The following is a 19,342-nucleotide window of genomic DNA, read 5'->3' as shown; positions in this document are numbered from 1 at the left end:
CCTAACATGCATAAACGCCTGGATTCCATTCCCAGCACTCTATAAAGCAAGTGTAGTAGCTCATTCCAGGATTCTCAACGCTCACCAGGGACGTCCTGGCAGTAGGATCAGAAGGTCAAGTTCATTGCTGGATGTATCGTGAGTTCCAGGCCAGCTTGAACTAAACAACACCCTGCTGCCCACCACAGCCCCAGCCTTAAAAAAAAAAGTAATAAAACTTTGATCTCAACAGGCATTGTGTGAATTTATATATTATCTAACAGAAAAGTGATATAGGAGTGACTGGAGTTTTACTCAAGGCCACAAAGGAACAAGTGGGAAAGTTAGTCCTTCCATCTGGAAGGACTAGCACAGAGCACCAGTTTGGGGCAGGGCCAGAATGAGTAAAGAGTCAGAGGGGGTGCCTTGGGGAACAGGACAGCAGCAGTGAAGCTGTCATTTTCCTTGGGATGGCTTGTTGATGTGGGATGTTCTTGGAAACTTAGCGTCATCACTGTGAGTCCAAGAAGCTGTGACTTTGCCTATTTCACGCAGCTTCCAGTTCAGAGATGATGGAGACCAAGTGTTTTCCTTCAGGCAGGGTGCCGCTGTTCTTAAGGAAGGCAAACACATCTGGGGCCAGCCCTCAGCACATCCCAGGGTGTAAGGTTTGATAATGCTGGAGAAGGAAGTAATGACTCATACAGTCAGTAGGCTGGGGAGGAGGGGATAAGACAATGGCAGGGTGCTTGCTGTCAGCTCAGTGTCTTGATTGCAGCCTAGTTTTTCTTCTGTGTGACAATATAACTTTCACATTGGATTAGAAGCCAACAGAGCCTGTTGGCCATCAATGTAGGCCAGGGGTGGGTCCATGCCATCTGTAGGATGGAGTGTCCTAGTGACAAAGTAAAAGCATTACATGAAAATAGAAAGCCTCCATCTACAATACAGCTTACATACAGGCTCAGTTTTTGTCCCCAAATTGATTTCCTGAGCAACCTTTGCATAGGCTCATGTGCATCCCTACCCAGCCTCACAGCAGGCCTGGGCCTTTATCATCATGGGTCCTGCAGAGCTGCTCTCCCTCACTCACTGTGGTATTGATGTTAGCTTTAACAGCTGTCCTGTGTATCGACTTCCTTACTGCTTACACATGTATGCAAAGCTACCAGTTCATTCAGGGAGTGGTTACCTTTCAGAAGCTGGGATTGCGATTTCGCCTTTATTAATGGAATTGGCTGGTTTTGCCAGGGCATTGATGCATCTTCCAGGATGGGAATGGGTCATTTGATTTCCTAGCATTCTGATGACATCTTCCAGTCCTCATTCCTCATGGGACTAAGGACTGGTATCAGGGCACAAGCTTCCTTCTAAAAATAGTAGGAAATCATATATAATCCTTGAACTCAGTTTCAAATAGATATGTAGGGCCTGTGAGGATGTATTACTGATAGACTTTAGGAATGCACAGAATGGTGTCTGTGCATGGCAACTGCAAACTCCAGTAAGTTCAGAGTGGTCAGCTATGACAGAGGAATTTTCCAAAAGCAACTCTCAATACTTTTAGCAGCCCTTTGTGACTCCAGTTTTCATGTAGCAGTCATTTTCACAAGCCAGGCATCCCTATTGCCTATTAGGTAAACACAGAAAGAGCATAGATTATGAGTTAAAAGTATTGACAGCATTTCAAGTGCTATCAGGGAACATTTAATTCAGTTTAATTTTGTGATAAATCTGGAGTTTAATCCTCTGGTTACCCTGTAATCATGTCTTTATCGATCTTTTCTGAATGACTGCCTGCAGTTTAATAAACTTTGCCATTAACCCCGAGCCTCTGAAGGGAAAGATTGATTCCATGATCAAATCTGATAGAATCAATAAGTATCTAAATATCACAAAATCTATCTGTAGGAAGCCTTAGTAAAGACACAAACCTTCAGCTTGTCCCAAGAAACATGGAGACAGTCTGGTCCTCTGTATATGAGCTAATTGCTTTAGAGTTAGCATGTTATGCTCTCCGGCCCACTGACACTGTATGTCCTCTGTCAAATCATACAGTACAAAGTGGAAGGCTGGTCCATCTAACATGATTGCAGGGTCGACTGTTTCTTTTCATTTCAGGGACATCTTAAGGCATTGTTCACTTGTGGGTCTCAGGTCACTTGGTGCCTCTTCAATAGTTTTTAAATTCTTTTTTTTTCCAATGCAAACCCGTAGTTCAGTTTTATTTTACCTATGTGATGTTAAAGGAACAAAATTCTGTCTGTCAAGTCCTGAAAGAGAAGACCTGGGGGTAAAAGGGGGGCAGAAAACAAATATAGAGTTACCGGTTGGGACTGTGCAAACAAGCTCCAGGACTTGGAGAACTTTCTGTGAAGAATCTCTCTGTGTCTCATTTGGTGATGGGGCATTAACAATGTGTTCTAATGGGGTCGAGGGGTCTACATTTTGCCTCTGTGGGTATTTATAGAGCCACTGTCATTCAGTAACATTTATCAAGTCACATCAGGACCATGTTTCGGACTCAGTGTCTTGAGCTTTTGTATAGGTGTTTATTTTCAGAAATGCCTAATTTTCACCACCGGAATCAAATGTCCGTTTCAGTGCAAAGCCAAAGCCTTTCCTTCTGTTTGGATTTGTTTGTTGCTCAGTTGAGTTAGAAAGAGTTCGGGTCTTGACATAGGAGGCATAGCCTTTCTGTAATGACATGTGCGGAGGGAAATAGATGATGAATTGCATCGAATAGTTTTGCGATGTTGTAATGGTAACGCTAAACTAGACGTAAAAGTTTTGTGCAAACAAAAGTACATATTTCTAAACCTGACAAGTAGATCTATTAATGACCCAGAATTTGGGAATGAACATAGGATATAAACCATGGGAACTTCTAAGTGTGTTGCCAATCACTGATGGTCTTTCTTTGAGTAGCCATTTGCTTCCCATGCTTCCGCTCCTTCAGTTATAAAATGACAATGATTGTCTGCTGTATAAAGTTACTAGGCTATTCAGTGACAGACATAAAAATGTTACTGGGTATGAAAAATCATTTTACTAGTCCTTGCTTTATATTTAGAAATGGCTTGACTTGGCAAATTCTTATCTGTAACTTCAGTCCTAGCACAATTAGGGTAAAGACATGTTGAAGTGCATCTAGATAAGAGAAATCTCAGTTGCTGAAAGGGCTGGAAAATACTACCTGGAAGAAGTTCCCAATTCATGAGCTACAAGTTGCATTCACTGAGCGTTTTCTGCGTGATAAATAGCTTCTCAAGGTAATAACGTTAGGGAATTTTAAGAGCATAAGAGATCCCCTGATAAAGGACCCTAGATTTATATGTGTGACACACATTGCTCTCTCTCCCTCTCCCCCGTCCCCCTAGAAGCCAATTAAAATGCATTGGAGAAATGATGGTTCATGGAGTAGGAGTCATCTGCACATTTGTCCTCTCTCCTCTCTGCACCCCTCCCTCCACCTGTGCAACTCCATTGGCTATAGTTCTGGAAAGTAGAGAGTTACAGAAATGACTTCCTAATGGCTTGACAGATGGGGTGGTTGATCTTTATTGTCACTTGAGTGGATTTGGAAACACCACTGAGCATGTCTGGGAGGGAGTTTCCAGATTGGGTTAATTGAGATAGGAACACCCACCCTAAACGTGAGTAACAGGTTGCCATGGGCTGGAGTTTTAGACTGACTTAAAAGGAGAAAGGGAGCCGGGTGCTGGCTAGTGTTCATCCTGCTCTGTTTTCCGATAGTGGATGCAGTGTGACCCCTGCTCCCACTCCTGCTCCCATAGTCAGCTGTGCCCTCAAACCATGAATCGGAGTAAACCATTTCTTCTCACAGTGTTTGTATTGTTGATATTGTTTGGTATGTGGTCACAGCACCAAGAATAATTCTATATAAACCTAACAGGGTCACTTGAAAAATCTTAGCCATGACAGGGCTTTGCCGTGTCTAGACACTTCACAGTATAGTATTGAAAACTTTATATTCACAGCCTCATAGCCAGATTTTTGTCTTTTTAATAACACTCACCCTAGCATGTCAAGGATGAAATCCTACTGTGATTTGCATATCCCTGATGGCTAGTGGTCTTCTTACATATCTGATTGGCACCCAAGTGTCTTTGAAAAGCAAATATATCTGTTCAGATCCTTTATAACAAAACACTTGGGCTGGGGATGTAGCTTATCTGGTAAAGTATTTGCCTAGCAGGCACCACAGCACCCTAAGTTCCATTCCCAGTACCTCATAAACCAGGTGTGGAAGCACATGCCTATAGTCCTAGCACTTGGGAGGTAGAGGCAGGAGGATCAGTTCAAAGTCATCTTCAACTACATAGTGAGTTTAAAGCCGGTCCTGGAATGCATGAGACCGTACCTTAAAAATAAAACAATACAATAGAATCAAACAGTGGCTAATTCCAGGGTGTCATTAAGGTTACACGTCTTCCAGATGTATATTACTGTAGTGGACTGGGTGGGAGTGTGCAAGAACCCCATGGGAGTCTGAGTGTTTTGCTCTCTGGAGGTGGGAAGTCTGGCTTTGCCCTCAGAGGTGTTTGAGGACTGTGTGGTGTGCCCTTGTTCCTCTGGCTTGCCCCGGTCTCTTTTCGCGTGGCTTCTTTGGCTCTTTGTATATATTCTTGCCCGTAAGCCCTCACTGATGAGATTTTCCGCCCTCGGTCATGCTGCGCTCAGTTTGCAGAGTGCTGCTTGTTACAGAGGAGTTAATTTTTTTTTTTTTTAGGTTTCCTTTTCGTCATGCTGTATTTCTCAGATTATCTGGAGGGACTGTAATCCAATTTTAGGAATCCTTCAGGGCTGAGAGCCTAAACTGTTTTAAGCAATAGCATCTGGTTGCCAGGGACTCAACCACTTCGAGTGTGTTAAGGGCTAAAGGCAGCCAACTCTCAATTATCTATAGGAATGAGAGACTGCTGGCGTTTCCAGTTCTCAGCGCAAAAAATCTCACTTAAGCTGATAGATGTGTTCTCATCCTATAACTAAGCTTAGGAGAGCTGCTTGGTGTCTGCTTTTGTGTCTCCTTTCTCCCCTTCCTTTCCCCTCTTCTCTCCCTCTCATCTGCTGCCTCTCCCTCTTTAGCTCCCCGCTCATTCTCTCTTCACTCCCCCTGTGATGGTACCACACCCTCAGCCAGTGTTTTTTATGTACTGTCCATGCCCACACTTTCCATTGTTTCTTATTCCAGCTGTTCTATTATATGTGTATTTCATTGTGATTTTAGGTTGCGTTCATCTAAAGATGATGGAGTTAATTATTGTTCCATTGTCTGTTTCCTCTTTAGATACCTGAAATTATGTGTTGAAATCTCTTATCAAAGCAAAACATTTAATGGATTTTTTTTGTATTTTGAGAATTGCTAATGTATTCTGTGTACAGACTTTAATCAGAGAAACATTTTGGAAATACTTTCCTGTAATATTGCAAGTCTTCCTGTTTTAACAGTGGGCACATACATTGTGTGTGTGTGTGTGTGTGTGTGTGTGTGTGTAGTAGGGGTGGTATATTCTCAAGAGAGCATGTGCCTGTGGAGGCCAGTAGAGGGCATTGGTTATCCTGGAGTTGGACTTAACAGGTGGTTGTGAATCACCCAGTATGGGTGCTGGGAACCAAACTCGGTCCTCTAGAAGAGCAGTACACACTCTTAACCACCAAGCAATTTCTCCAGTTTTCAAAATGGGCTTTGAAGAATGTAAGTTTTATTTTTTGACTTGTCCATTTCTCTCTCTTTTTTTTTTTTTTTCAAGACAGGGTTTCTCTGTGTAGCTTTGCACCTTTCCTGGAACTCACTTGGTAGTCCAGGCTGGCCTCGAACTCACAGAGATCCACCTGGCTCTGCCTCCCGAGTGCTGGGATTAAAGGCGTGCGCCACCACCGCCTGGCCCATTTCTCTTTTTATGGATCATAATTTTGGTACCATATCGAAAACAAAAAACAGCAGCAGCAACAGCAACAAAACCACATTTGTGTTCTTACCGGCTGCCGGTGTACATGAGTATGTCCCTTTGCACCTACCTCCTTTTCCATTGGTTAGTGTCTTTAGCCTTAGGTACAGTCGAGGAATGCACTTCTGGTCAGTGTGAACGGCGGCCGTGCAGAGCATCCTGACAAGTCCTCACCTAACCCCCAGTAGATAGATACTCATAGATTTCTCTCCTGCTTTAATTGAACAGCTTCGGTTTGGGAATCTTTTTTGGGTCTTTCCAACAGACGACAAGAGTATGTAGTACATACCAAGCATATTGACTTGGGGGCTGGGGAGATGCTTGAATGTGTGCCTCCGTGTGTGTGTGTGTGTGTGTGTGTGTGTGTGTGTGTGTGTGTGTGTGCGCGCGCGCATGCATCTGGTGAATGTGAATGTCTTTGCACATAGGCATGCATGATCATGTATGTACGCGCATTTGCCAACAGTGTCTTCCTTGATTACATGAAGATGTTATCCATTGAGGCAGGGTACTCTCACTTGAGTGTAGATTTTGTGGATTCATCTGGGCTAACTACCCACTTTACATCCAAGGATCCTGTCTCTGCTACCTGACTGCTGGGACTACAGGTCAATCACTATCTCTGCTTGGCATTTTGGTTGGTGCTGGGGATTTGAACTCCAGCTCTCATGCTTGCCCCATCAACATTTTTCCACAGGTTCCTAATTTTTTTTAAACATATGAATATTTAAAGACATACATACCTGTGTGTGTGTGTGTGTGTGTGTGTGTGTGTGTGTGTGTGTGTGTGTGTGTGTATGTATACATACATATATATGATGAATGAGAGCACTGGGTCACATTTAGACACTGATCTCCTGATGCTCCTGCCTTCATGCATCAACTCTCCCCCACGTTCCCTATGCACTCACACACATAGGGACACATAGAGACACACCTCATGGCTACTCTGCCAGTTAGACTGTCCTCGGATTAATGTGATTGGAAACATCAGACAGAGTACTCTTTCCAAAACCCATTTTCTGCAAGGCGGGCAAATTGTGTCCTTACTTCCCATCATCTCTCCTCTGTCTGTAATCAGCAAATGGGGCCCCTCAGCCTGCATCGTGCCTCGTGTGCAATCTGTTAGCCTCCCCGAGTTTGCACAACACTGAACCTTCTCATTTTGAAATTCAGGAGGAGCAGAGGAAGCCTTGGGCAGAAGATTGTAATTTGGAAGAAGGGGAAGTCAAGAATAAGATCACCTGTTCTGAAGAGGGCCGGTAGAGAGGGAAATTGCTTTGCCTCATCAGTGTCTGAGGCTTTGAATGGATGTGCTCCTGTCATCCCGCCCTCCATCTCCAGTGACCTAAAAATCACATCATTTCAAACATTCAGAGAACTGATGCCTTTGTGCATGGCTTGTGCACTTACCCCCTCTATTGCCAGCAGATGTGTCTAAATCTTTCCATTTCACAGCCAGGCCTCTGCTGCTGTGTGGGTGTCTGGAAATGAATGAATACCCATAAGCAGATTTATCAGACTTCTCACTTCCAGCCTCCTTCCAGGGTTTGCCCAAGGTGGGGCAGATTTATCTCTGGCTTCTTAGGGTTTTTGTCTGAGCCTGGGAATTAAATTGCCCTAAAATAGATTAACAGGAGAATGACATGTAGTTTACCCCTAAACAGCAGACACTAAAGGAAAATAAAACAAAGGAGGAGCCAAGCATGGGGGCACTTGGCTGTATTCCCAGCAGTTAGGAAGTGGAAACAGGAGGATCAGGAGTCAGGGCCATCCTCTGTGACACAGTCAGTTTCAGGCCAGGCGGGGATCCTTGAAGACAGTCTCAAAACAACAGCAGTAACAACAACAAAACCCCTTCAAAAGTGATACAACCTGAATGCTTTCTCAGTGAGTCAATAGGGGTGGCCATTTTAGAGCCATATCCAAAATCTTGGGGATATTAAAGGAGGTACGAGTTATTTCCCCCAGCTGTGTTTGTGCACATTTTTCTGGACCATGACTCCCCATTTCTGAATTTCCGCTCTCCCACTCTAGGCCAGACATCTCCCACTCATCATCCCTTCCTCCCCGCCGTAGGGATGTTTCTTCTCTATTGGCTAAGAGAGGGCAGAGTGTCCCTCTTGAATCTGCTGATTTTCAAGTACCTTTAGTTTACAATAATCCTTCTGCCAAGTGGCATGTTTTCAAGTGGCATGTGCTGCCACCTTCCATTCATTTTCTAAATGCTTCCCTTGCAGAATGAGAAGTGTAGTCATTTTATAAAAGCACTGCAGGTAATTCTGATGGACTGTCTCCCTCGGCAACTGCTTGCCTAGTCAACTAACGAATTAACAAGCCTTTGGAATTGGTGCTCATTGATCCCAAAATGTTCTTTTTATAATCCGGATGGCTTCCCTTCTTGTGGCAGTAGTGTTCAGAGTAGCTGTGTTTCTTCACGGGAATTCTTAAATTAATTGCCACTGGTAACCTTGGTGGTGAGTTGATGTACCCATTCGCCCATGCATGAAGTCATGCAGTTGTTGTGAATATTGATAGGTTTATATTATATTTTATTGATTGGTTTATAATCAGCCTTTTTGTGGTTTGTTATCATCCCTTTTCTATGTGTATGACCAGAGGAGGACATTGGGTGGGTGTCATACTGTATTTATCAGGGTTCTCTAGAGGAACAGAACTTAGAGAATGAGTTCTGTCTGTCTATCTGTGTCTGTCTGTCTGTTGTCTATGTATGTATGTGTGTATGTATGTGTCTGTCTGTCTGTGGGATTTCTTAGAGTAGCTTAGCATCTGTGGTACAGCTAGTCCAACAAAGTCTTTCTAATAATGGAAGGTCCAAGAATCTAGTAGCTGTTCAGTCCATAAAGCTTGATGTCTCAGCTGGCCTTCAGTATATGGTGGAATTCTGAAGAAGTAGGCTGTCATGTGGCGGATGGAGTGGACTTGCCTGTGACAGTAAGACCAAGCAGGCAGGCAAGGAGCAGGCACTTCCTTTTCCCATGTCCTTTATATGAGCTGCCACCAGAAGGCATGGCCCAGATTCAAGGTGGATCTTTCTACCTCAGAAGATCCCGTTTTTAGTTGAGCCTCCCCACTTCAAGTGATTCAGTCCAGAAGAATACTTCACAGGTGTACCCAGCTGCTTGGTTTTTACTTAATTCCAGATGTCGTCTTGTTGGCAGCCAAGAGTAGCTATCATACTTGCTCTTCATTTCTCCACCTTACTTCCTTGAGGCAGGGTCTCTCTCTGAATTCGGAACTAGTGTGGGGATCCTCCTTTATTTGCCGCACCCTCAGCACTGGGGTTAGAAGGTCGAATGCCCCCACACCCTGCTTTCTAGGTGGGCACTAGGGATTTGAATGTAGGTCCTCATGCTTGTACAGCAAGTGATCCATCTCCCTGTCCTCCTGTGCTTACTTCTTTTATTTGTATAGGACAGTTTTGCCATTTCCTAAGTAGTCAGTGAAAACTTAAGCAATTATTCTACTGGACATTTAGTAATCAGTCAATAAATGTTTATAGATACAGTGAACAGATAGTTGCCAGGTTTATTCAAGATTTGCAATAAAGAGACTATATAGTCATAAATTATATTGTAATGTGTATCTATATATAAATATATATATGGGAGAGAGAAGTAACAACTCTAGTGTGTGGAAGCATAAGCCTCTTATATTATGAAAAACTTTTAAAAAAGATATCAGTCCCCTCTTAAATGGTTACATAGACACAGATTCTGTCCTATTTTGTCTGCACCCTCTAGAGTGGAGAATCTCAGTATTAATTGGAGGAAAGATGAGTGTACTGCTGTTTCTAAGACCTTATCAGGTCTCTGGAAAGTTAATGTCCTGGCATGGGGTCTGCTCACTCTATGTAGCTAATCTGCAGAGTCATGGAAATGCCTTGATTAATATGTTAGAGGAAAATAAAATGGCTTTGAAAAAATATAACAATCTCATACATATTAATTTATAGTTGTATGGAAGTGGACATAATTTTCAGTATGAATGGAGGCCTGGTTTCCCAAGAAACCAAATGTATGAGGCAAATTGATTGTTATTTATTCATTTAAGATAGGCTCTCTTGGAGCCCAGGCTAAAACTCACTATATAGCTGACGACGACCTTGAACTTCTGATTCTGCTGTCTCCTCCTCCCAAATGCTAGGATTATAGACATGTACTATCACTTCCAGTTTTGTGTGGTACTGAGAATGGAACCCAGGTTCTCATGCGTGGTAGGCAAGTGCCTCTGCCAGCTGAGCTACACCCATAGCCCAATATTGTGCTGGATGGGTCTAGTTGTTTTAGCTACTTGTATTTGTGTATTTAGGGAGCAAATATTAACCACTGACTATTTTCCTGGCTTATTCTGAAGCCATGGGGTTATTCGAGCCAGCTGCTCAGTGTTGTGCTTTTTCCTCTTTCAAGGGATTATAGTACCACTTGCCTTCCAGTCCTCGCACAGGCTGGCCTTTCTGATTCAGATCCAGGCCATACACAGGGCAGCCCTCAGCTCCAGCCCTCCAGACCGTGTGTCTGTTTGCTGTCTTGTCTTTATTCCATCACTGCTTTTGCCAGGTCCAAGTCCCTGGAGCTTTACTGGATGTGGTGACGCTCACACCCAGCACTAGGGTGGCAGAGAGAGGAGGAGCCCTAGGGTTTGCCCTTCAACCAGCCTTGCTGTATAAACACACCCTGGGCCAATGAGAAACTGTGTCTCGACAACAAGGAAAACAAGATACCAGAGATTTACCTCTAGTTTCTACACACACAGACACACAGACATAGACACAGACACAGAAACACATACAGACACACACACACACAAACAAACAAATGTGCATCTCTGTCTTCATCTCCCCACACGAGCGCACACCAGCCCAGAGGAATAGAACGCACGTATCTGTGCTGCCATTAGGGATTCAGGAAACTTGACCACTGTTTCACTGTCCATCCCTCTGTCCTCACCTATCTAGTCTGCATTTAGGCTATGACCTGAGATACTCGTGTAACCACCACTTCCCTGTCCGTTTCTTCTTCTGTTCTGCAGAAAGATGTAGCAGTGAAGCCTCAGGAACGAGCGGAGAAGCGGCAGACTCCCCTGACCAAGAAGAAACGAGAAGCTCTCACCAATGGCTTGTCTTTTCACTCCAAGAAGAGCCGGCTCAGTCACTCACACCACTACAGCTCCGATCGAGAGAATGACCGCAACCTCTGCCAGCATCTCGGGAAGAGGAAGAAGTTGCCCAAGGGACTGCGGCAGGTGAGCAAGCCTGGTTCGTTCTTCTTTCCTAGGACCTTCTCTTCCCTCCTGCGCCTCTGCAGTTCTCAGTGGGTGACCGTTTCCTTACTACGACGGTGCAGTAGAAAGTTGTGTGCTCCATTCTCAATAACAGGGTCACACTCTGGGTGTGTTCTCTGCACTTGACTCTCACTCCAGCCTTGCCACTGTTTCATTTCAGTGTTTGCTGCACGTCAGAGCTCCATGTACTACTGCTGGTGCAGAGAGCTGGCCACATGGTACAGACGGCCTGGCTTCTGTAGAGATCCTGATGGTGAGGACAGGTGGCTTGGAGAAACTAACTGGTCATAGCCATTGGACATCCCAGGGTTCTGGTGTGCTAAAAATGTGGTCTGTGTGTGGGCAGGCCCTTACAAAAAATTCATACTGTGGCGCTTGGGAGGACAGTGGCCCTGAAGTGTGCCCATCTGTGTGCCTCTATTGTTCTCCACAACCCTGAGACCCCAGGATGGTCTTTGTAAGTGTTTGGAGAGAAGTTTCGTGGTTGGGGGTGGTCTCTGGCTTGCTAACCATTAGCTTACAAGAACCCACAAGCAGACACAGCGCTTTGCATTGGGGGAGCCTTTCTGCCCGTGGAAATCCTCAGGGGAGCTGGATTGATAATGAGGAACCAGGTTGTTCTCTTCACAGCATTGCTTTAGTGCCTGTAGACTTACCGGAGTCCTGTGTGTGTCTCCTTTGCTTTCAGAGAGGCTCTTGGGTGGGACTGGCTGTCACTTAAAAGGAGCAGAGGGAGGAGTTGTTGGAGTTGACAGAACAGGGGCTGCCAGAGCCATTTCTCGTTTGCAGAGATTTCTCGGAAGAGTATAAGATCTGGGAGCACAGAACACACTGGTTCTACAACCTCACTGCTCATCACAACCATCTCATGTTCTGCACCAGACACCAAACCTCAGCCTCCGTCTGTGAGCCAATGGCATCTTTACTGCAAGACCTTTACAGCTTGATCACGGGCAGGCTGGTTTGGAAGTCCCCTGTGTATAACTTCAGAAGTGTATTCTGAGTGATGACGTTCAGTTAGAGGTTTGGAAAGCTAAAAAGCCCTGAGAGGATAGAATGAATGGGCTGCTTGTGTCATAAAGGGAGTGAAGGACATTCGTGTGTAGAGACATGGAGAGTGATGGGTGTCGGTGAGAACCCAGAAGGCCTGTATCAGAATGTCTTCACATATGACCCAAGGCACTACCATACTCACTTGTCAGTAGTATTATTTATCTGTAGTTACACAGTCCAGAGTCACTGTCCTACGGTCCTCTGGTGTATAGCATCGCTATACAGTCATGCAGTAACCTGCCTCGTAGGTACTTACGTGTGTACTTTAGAGAGATGGAAACCAGGGCTGCAAGAGAGGAAGGAGCTTGTCAGGGAATACCTTGCCATTCGGGCTTTCGACATGAGCTGTCTGGTCCCATAGTACCAATATATAATTTTGCTAGCTAGCTCTTATATCTTAAATTTGCTCATAACTATTAATCTATGTATCGCCATGTGTTCCGTGGCTTTACCTGAGTCCCATTACATGTTGCTCCTTGGGCGTCTCTCTCAGCTTTTTTCCTGTCTCTCTCTTCGAATTTCCCACCTGCCTCTAAGCTGCCTTGCCATAGGCCAGATGGCTTTATTTATCAACCAGTCAGAGAAACACATAATCGCAGCATACACAAAGACAGTCCCCCATCAGTGTGTATGTTGGAGTAATGGCTCTGTGAAGTCGTTTAAATGACAGGAGGAACATTTGTAGGGTAAGGTATCCTCTCTTGTGTGAACATTGATTGGTAAAACAATATGTTTAGAATTCTGGGACTAGATGGAGGTCATTGAGATGGCTCAACAGGTAAAGGCCCTTGCTGCCAACCCCACTGACCCGTGTTTAATCCTGGGGACTCACATAGTAGAAGAACCCATTCTAGCAAGTACACAAACTCACATACACCCTCCCCCACCCCCACACACAGTGTCCTTAAAATACTTTAGGAAGAACAGTAGGTGCGTTTGCTTTTGTGTTGAGCTAGATGCCAAAACATATCACAGTCACTCCGGACTCCTAGCAGGTAGAGTGACTGAATCTGACTGTCTCAGGTGGAAGGGGTCTTCAGAGTGAGCCTTGAGGAGAGTTTTACATTAATGGGTTGTCCTTTAATGCCTCTGGCTGAGGAAGTTACAGTCTGAAAACTTACAGATGACAGTAGGCATGAGAAGTGAGGACCTGGTCTTCCTTCTTGACATGGGGAGAGTGAATTAACTTTGCATTCTATTAGGGTGCTACTTCCTGAGCAGGCAACTTAATACATGGCTTTCCTGTAATTATGGAAGACATTACTCTTTAGTAGAGAGGAAATAATAGGATTTTTTTTTCCCTGAGAGTCTGTTGAAGGCAACTAATCTTTTCTCTCTGAGAGTGCAATTATATACTTTTAAGAGAGAAGGGGAAAAAAAGGTGTAGTTCTAAAACCAAATTGCTTTTCCTTCCCTTGTCTGATTATAAAACCACGGCTCCTGTGATATGTTTCCATTCTGTCAAAAGAAGGTGTTTTAATTGGCACTTGGCTTATTTGCTGGATTATGTTTTTTAAGGATAAATGCATACTGTCTTAGAAGAGCGCTGATCAGCAGCTGCCTTGGCAAATGGCTGCAGGTTTGAACAACACTGTCCCCAGTTCTCAAAAGAGCAAAGCAACAAATCTGATCAAAGGAGCAAATTGCTGTGACACAAAATAGTTGAATGTCTCTGCAACCTGCTATTTTGAAAACTTTCTCCTTGAAAAAGACATGAACCACGTTTACCCTCTTCCTCCAAAGTCAAATTCCACCGAAGTTGAACCTCAGAAACTAGTGACTTTGGAGTTGCTTACAGTAGTATGTGTGTCCCGAAAGGGGCAGCAATGGAAGACTTTCACTTAGCATATTTGATGGTTTCTCCATGGCCACATAGATGGCATTTCTTTAGTTAGCCTTTGCCAACCTGTATGCACTAGTACCTCCATAAACCTAGAGACCTCTTGTAAATGGGCCAAATTATATACAAATGGCTGCCAGTTGGCTGAAGTCTCAGGTGTGGTCCCTGTGATTCCCTACTTCTTCTCTTTATGAGGGAATGTCAATAGTCTACAGGCCCCGTCATGGTGGAAAAACAGGTAGAGCCAATCTCATGAGATGGGTGGCCATGTGCCTTGTCGGATAGCTCATAACAACACTTAGCTAGGTGATGATTCTCCTGTGTAGAGCTGTTGAGTACCTATGGTGTGAGCAGACATTGGACGCGTTAGCTTTCACTGGTGATGAGGCAGGGGATGCAGTTTACTGCTGCTTTGACTTGGGGGCATATGGAGAGCAAACAGTACCTCTCCATAGAACCTTCCTTCTTTAATTGGGAAACTGTCACACTGTAACCACCAAGCAATACAAAGCTATATGTTTCCTAACCCTCTAGCCAAATTATGACTCCTCACAGAGCTTTTTTCGAAAACTTAACCCTTCCCTTAGTGTTAAGGAAACTCTGATTTTCTTTCTTATAGGTCTTAACTACTAGACCATAGGAATTTCTGCTTTCAAAATTTAGTACTGTGCAGTTTAAAGCCCCGAGAAGACAAAAAAAGTTTTAAAAATAGTGTAGCCATGATGAAAAGTTGATGAGAATTGGGGAGAACTCTGAGTTAGCTTCAACTGAAATTCTAAATCTTTGTTCAATCAATTTGTTTGTCCCTTCAAATATGAATTGTGTTGGAGGAAGCAGTCTAAAGCAAGTGAGAGTCCATCATTTCGTTATATGAACACATGTATGCATGTGTGCCTAAGCGTGTGTGTGCAGTGGTTGTGTGATGCACATGGATATGCACAGATACATGACTATATATCTGCAAGTGTACCTGGAGGTCAGAGGACAACCTCAGGTATCGTTCCTCAGGAGACACTGCTCTCTTTATTGAGACAGGGTATCTCTGCCCAGGAGCTTGCTAATTCAGATAGACTGGCTGTAATAGGGGTGAGGGAGGTTGTTGTCAAGGAAATGGTTGTCCCTGGCATGAACAAAAATTCAATGATGAGGAAAGACAGAAGATCAAGGCATGGATAAAGGAAAAGTAACAGATTCATCCTTTTAGGATGAGAGAAACCTAAGGTTGAAAGTCCATTAAATGTAAAATGCCTTGAGTAGTTTATAAAGCCCCTGAGTCCCCTTTTCCCATCTTGTCCTGTCTAGATACCCACCCCTGTGCTTTTTTGACATTTCTCATAAAAACATCTTTTGGGAACAAGAAGCTGCCGTCTCAGGGAGTCTGCCCTAGTTTTCCTCACATACCCATGTTCCTGGGTACTCTGATATATCACTCTACTCTCAGAGTTCACCACACACTGGGTGGGGGCAATAACCTCTCTTAACTGCTTCTTGCTGGTGTGTGTGTGTGGTGGGGGATCTGTGGAATCCAGTCCGTGTGTTGCCAAGAGAGGTGACTCTTAGGAGGCAGTTTCTTGTGACGAGCTCAGGGTACTGTGACAGAATTCTTGCAGGCAGTGCATCTGGAGCTCCGTCTGTAGGCCCTGCTGTACAAGCAGAGGGGCAGAAGGAGTAGAGGAGAGTGCTAGAGGCTAGTTTAGCATAGCCAGAATCTGGCTTCCTTTCTCAGGAAAGTCCCATGTAGGAGTAACCAGTCCAGGACTGGTCTCAAGAGTAATGAACCCAGGATCTGTTTTTGGGCACTTTCATGGCTGTTGAAGTTTATACAATCAATGTGAGATCTCATCTAGGTGGCTTCTCGTGAGGGAGAGAAGAAATTCAACCCCTTGAAATTAGTCGTGGGCGTGACTCTCTTGGCAGTAGGTAGACACTGCGATGTTGGGAATGAGGCAAGTTCGTGATATTCTGTGTCTGGGAAGCATTATTTTTTCTTATCGAAAAGTACAATCATTTAATGAAAAGTAGTTGGCAGAATAACATTTCATATGGAATTCTGTTTCATATCTAGGGTGTGTGGTCCTTTGAACTGTTACAGAAACACACCAATTATTTTCTTCTTTAGTTATACTTTCTGTTGGCTATTTAATACCACACTGGTATCCAGCATTTTCACGTGTGTGTGTGTGTGTGTGTGTGTGTGTGTGTGTGTGTGTGTGTGTGCGTGCGTGCGTGTTTTACTGTCAAGGTCACTTGAGGATCTGGTCCACAGGATCAGATGGGCTTGAGAGGAAGCCCTGTCTCCTCTAGCCTGCCTTTTAGCAATTATTCCATCTATGTGAGGAAAGTCGAAGGCCTCACTTGACCATGGTTTGAAATCACGGAGGGAAATTTTCTTCTGTATTGACCCTTCTCTGTGTAGATTGGACACTAGGTACAGCTCACCAGATGGGCTCTCCATAGCCTTTCTAAACAAGAGAACAGAACAAGACTCCCCACTGTTACAGACCTTTCTGAGAGATGCCTTGTCATCTTCTATGGTCAACTTGACTTTGGAGGACAAGGGGAAGATAGTCTCTCTCTTTTTTTTTTTTTTTTTTTTTTTTTTGGTTTTTCGAGACAGGGTTTCTCTGTGTAGCTTTGCGCCTTTCCTGGAACTCGCTTTGGAGACCAGGCTGGCCTTGAACTCACAGAGATCCGCCTGGCTCTGCCTCCCGAGTGCTGGGATTAAAGGCGTGCGCCACCACCGCCCAGCGATAGTCTCTCTTTTAATCCTACTGATCATCTTAGTATAGCTCCTAAATATAGTTGTTGAAAACCAGAAGGTTAGGTACACCAGTGTGATACTCTTAACTACCTTGTAATATTTAGATAAATCTTGGGCCAAAACTGAACAGTTAAACTTTGATTAGATGAACATCTTTGTTCTTTAAGCCATCCTCATACTTATGATGGCAACTGGACCAATACCTCCTGTGCTTTAAGTAGAGATTTTACATCAGTGTATTGAACTTTGACCTTTTACATACCTTACTCAGACACTTGTAACTTGCTTAAGCTTTCCAGCTTTTTTTTTTTCATTCTTGATAATCATACAACCATCTTATGAGATACAGTAATATTAACGAACCATAGTCAGTGAGCCTGGCCTTGATGGTCTTTTGTAAACTGGTACAGATGATGCCATGGCAGTTGTTTGAGTTGGGAAATAGTGTTGTGTAGCTCCTCCTTAGAGAATGAAATTTGAATCCAAATTGCATACATTATAACTTAATGCATACTGGTAAAACTGTGGGGCTTGGAAATTCCTGATAACCCTGTATGGGTGTTGAGTGTTAGGTAGGAACCTTTCCCCTCTCTGGAAAAATTACTACATAGAATTAAATATGGTAGAATGTTTGTTTGACATTGTAAATTGCAAACTGCAGACATATGACTAATTCCAAGAACAGAGGTTGATTATGGTACCTATTTTTCCAGTTGGAGCTGTTATTAGAGATATCTAAGGCAGCACCAACCTGTGCTGGTGTTACATGCTGGCCTCACCTAGAGAGAGGGTCGGGTTGGTGCAGGAAGGCCAGGTGAAGGAGCCTTCTGATGTAGTTCCTCCTCTCCTGGTGGAACAGCGTGTCCAGTGAATGCCTTTTCCTGCTGGGACCGCTACCCCAGGTTTGTCTTTTATTTTAGTATGACTAACACTGTCTTGGGAGCACCCTGCGATATTGGTTATTGTAGAAATTACCTTACAAAGGCAGACTTATAATGGAAAACTTAGATTAAACAAATCCAGCTCCAGCCACATTTCTGAAGACGTGCTAATTAGTTTTGAGTGAAAATCTAGGCCAAAAACCACACAGGTATTTATCCAGTGTGACTGCAGAGCCAACAGAAGTCTGGAAACCGGAGTGTTTGAAACATGAATGTAATTTGGGATTGAAGTTTCATAATGAAAGGACATATGAACTTTGCTAGGTGCTCTCTCATAAATTTGCTGTAATAGCTAAGTGCCTGGAGGTACCTGGAGCGACTGTTAAGAAATATGAGCTGCAGTCAAACCATTTTAACTCATGCTTCAGAATCTCGTTCAAAACGTTAATTGGGATTTCATTTGCTTTGCAAAAAATCAAGGAATGAGCACTCTGGCTATGGAAGCAGGTAGGCTAACTGCAGATCTTCACCTCTCCTTCTACCCCAAATCCAGTCCTTCAGTTTCATTTCCAGCTCTGCAACAGAACTCCTGCTGCAGCCTCCCTTACCCATCCCCAGTGGGTCACACAGATCTTCCCCTCCAAATCCATTCCCCAGTCATTGCTGTATCTCAGCTTCCAGCTCCTTGCTCTTGGCTGTAGCTCCAGGCTCCAGCAGGAACCCCCAGGCTACTCTGGTTTACTGTAGATCTTTATCTCTCCCCCAGTTCCTCCAAATCCAATTCCTCAGTCTCATCCCTAGCTCCGCAGCAGACCACCTGCTGAGACCGGCAGGGGGGGGGCTATCTTTCTCCTCCATCTCCTGTGGACCACACATATCTTCCCCTCCAAACATCGCCCTCCATTGTTTTGTTCAAGTCCCCAACTCCAGCAGGCACTCCCTGGGAACCCACAGGCCACCCTGACCAGGGAAGCAGGTAGGCTAATGGAAGATACTCACCTTTCCCTGCATTCTTCCCCAAGTCCAAATCCCAGTCTCATCCCCAGGTCTATAGCAGGCCTTCTGCTGTGGCCTCTCCTCACTGTCTGCCCCCATTCACAGAGGACTAATTAAGCATACCCTGGTGGAGCACCTTGCTTTCCTGCTTCCTGTGAATTCATTCCCTCAGTTCTTCCCCCTTCCTAAGTGTCAGCTCCCCAAAACAGAAATGCCTAGTGTTACTCTGTTTTTCTGGAATAGCCAGTGGCCACACCTATCAGGACCCCAGAAGAATTCCCTACCAGACAGCACAGTCAGTATGCTCTCCTAAGAACCAGAGAGGAAACAGAAGCTAAGGAACAAAACTTCCAGGTAGAAAACACAAGATCAGATATTAGCACCTAGAATTACAATCTTCACTACCAGATGCCTATATGCCAGTGTAAAAAAACACAATGAAGACCTGCCAGTACAATACGTCTCCACTAGAGCCCAGCAACCCTACCATAGCTGCCTCCAACAAAGCTGAAGCACAAGAAGAAGACCTTAGAACAGCCTTTATGTATATGATAAG

The 19,342-nt window shown here is 44.3% G+C and overlaps 1 protein-coding gene across 3 annotated transcripts in view; it reads left to right on the top strand.

Moving 5' to 3' along the window:
• Auts2 (activator of transcription and developmental regulator AUTS2) overlaps nt 1-19,342 on the top strand; it is a 1,133,997-nt gene that overhangs the window by 281,332 nt on the left and 833,323 nt on the right. For all 3 annotated transcript variants that reach the window (XM_052753902.1, XM_052753901.1, XM_052753903.1), the window contains exon 2: nt 11,004-11,216. In XM_052753902.1, coding sequence (XP_052609862.1) covers nt 11,004-11,216 — 213 coding nt within the window. The remainder of the gene's footprint in view (nt 1-11,003; nt 11,217-19,342) is intronic.

This window comes from Peromyscus californicus, unplaced genomic scaffold (assembly GCF_007827085.1).
Source record: "Peromyscus californicus insignis strain IS unplaced genomic scaffold, ASM782708v3 Scaffold_2__1_contigs__length_46816999, whole genome shotgun sequence".
In the NCBI taxonomy this organism is placed as follows: Eukaryota; Metazoa; Chordata; class Mammalia; order Rodentia; family Cricetidae; genus Peromyscus; species Peromyscus californicus.
Note: the sequence above shows the minus strand (reverse complement) of the source record. Positions and strands in the feature narration are given on the sequence as shown.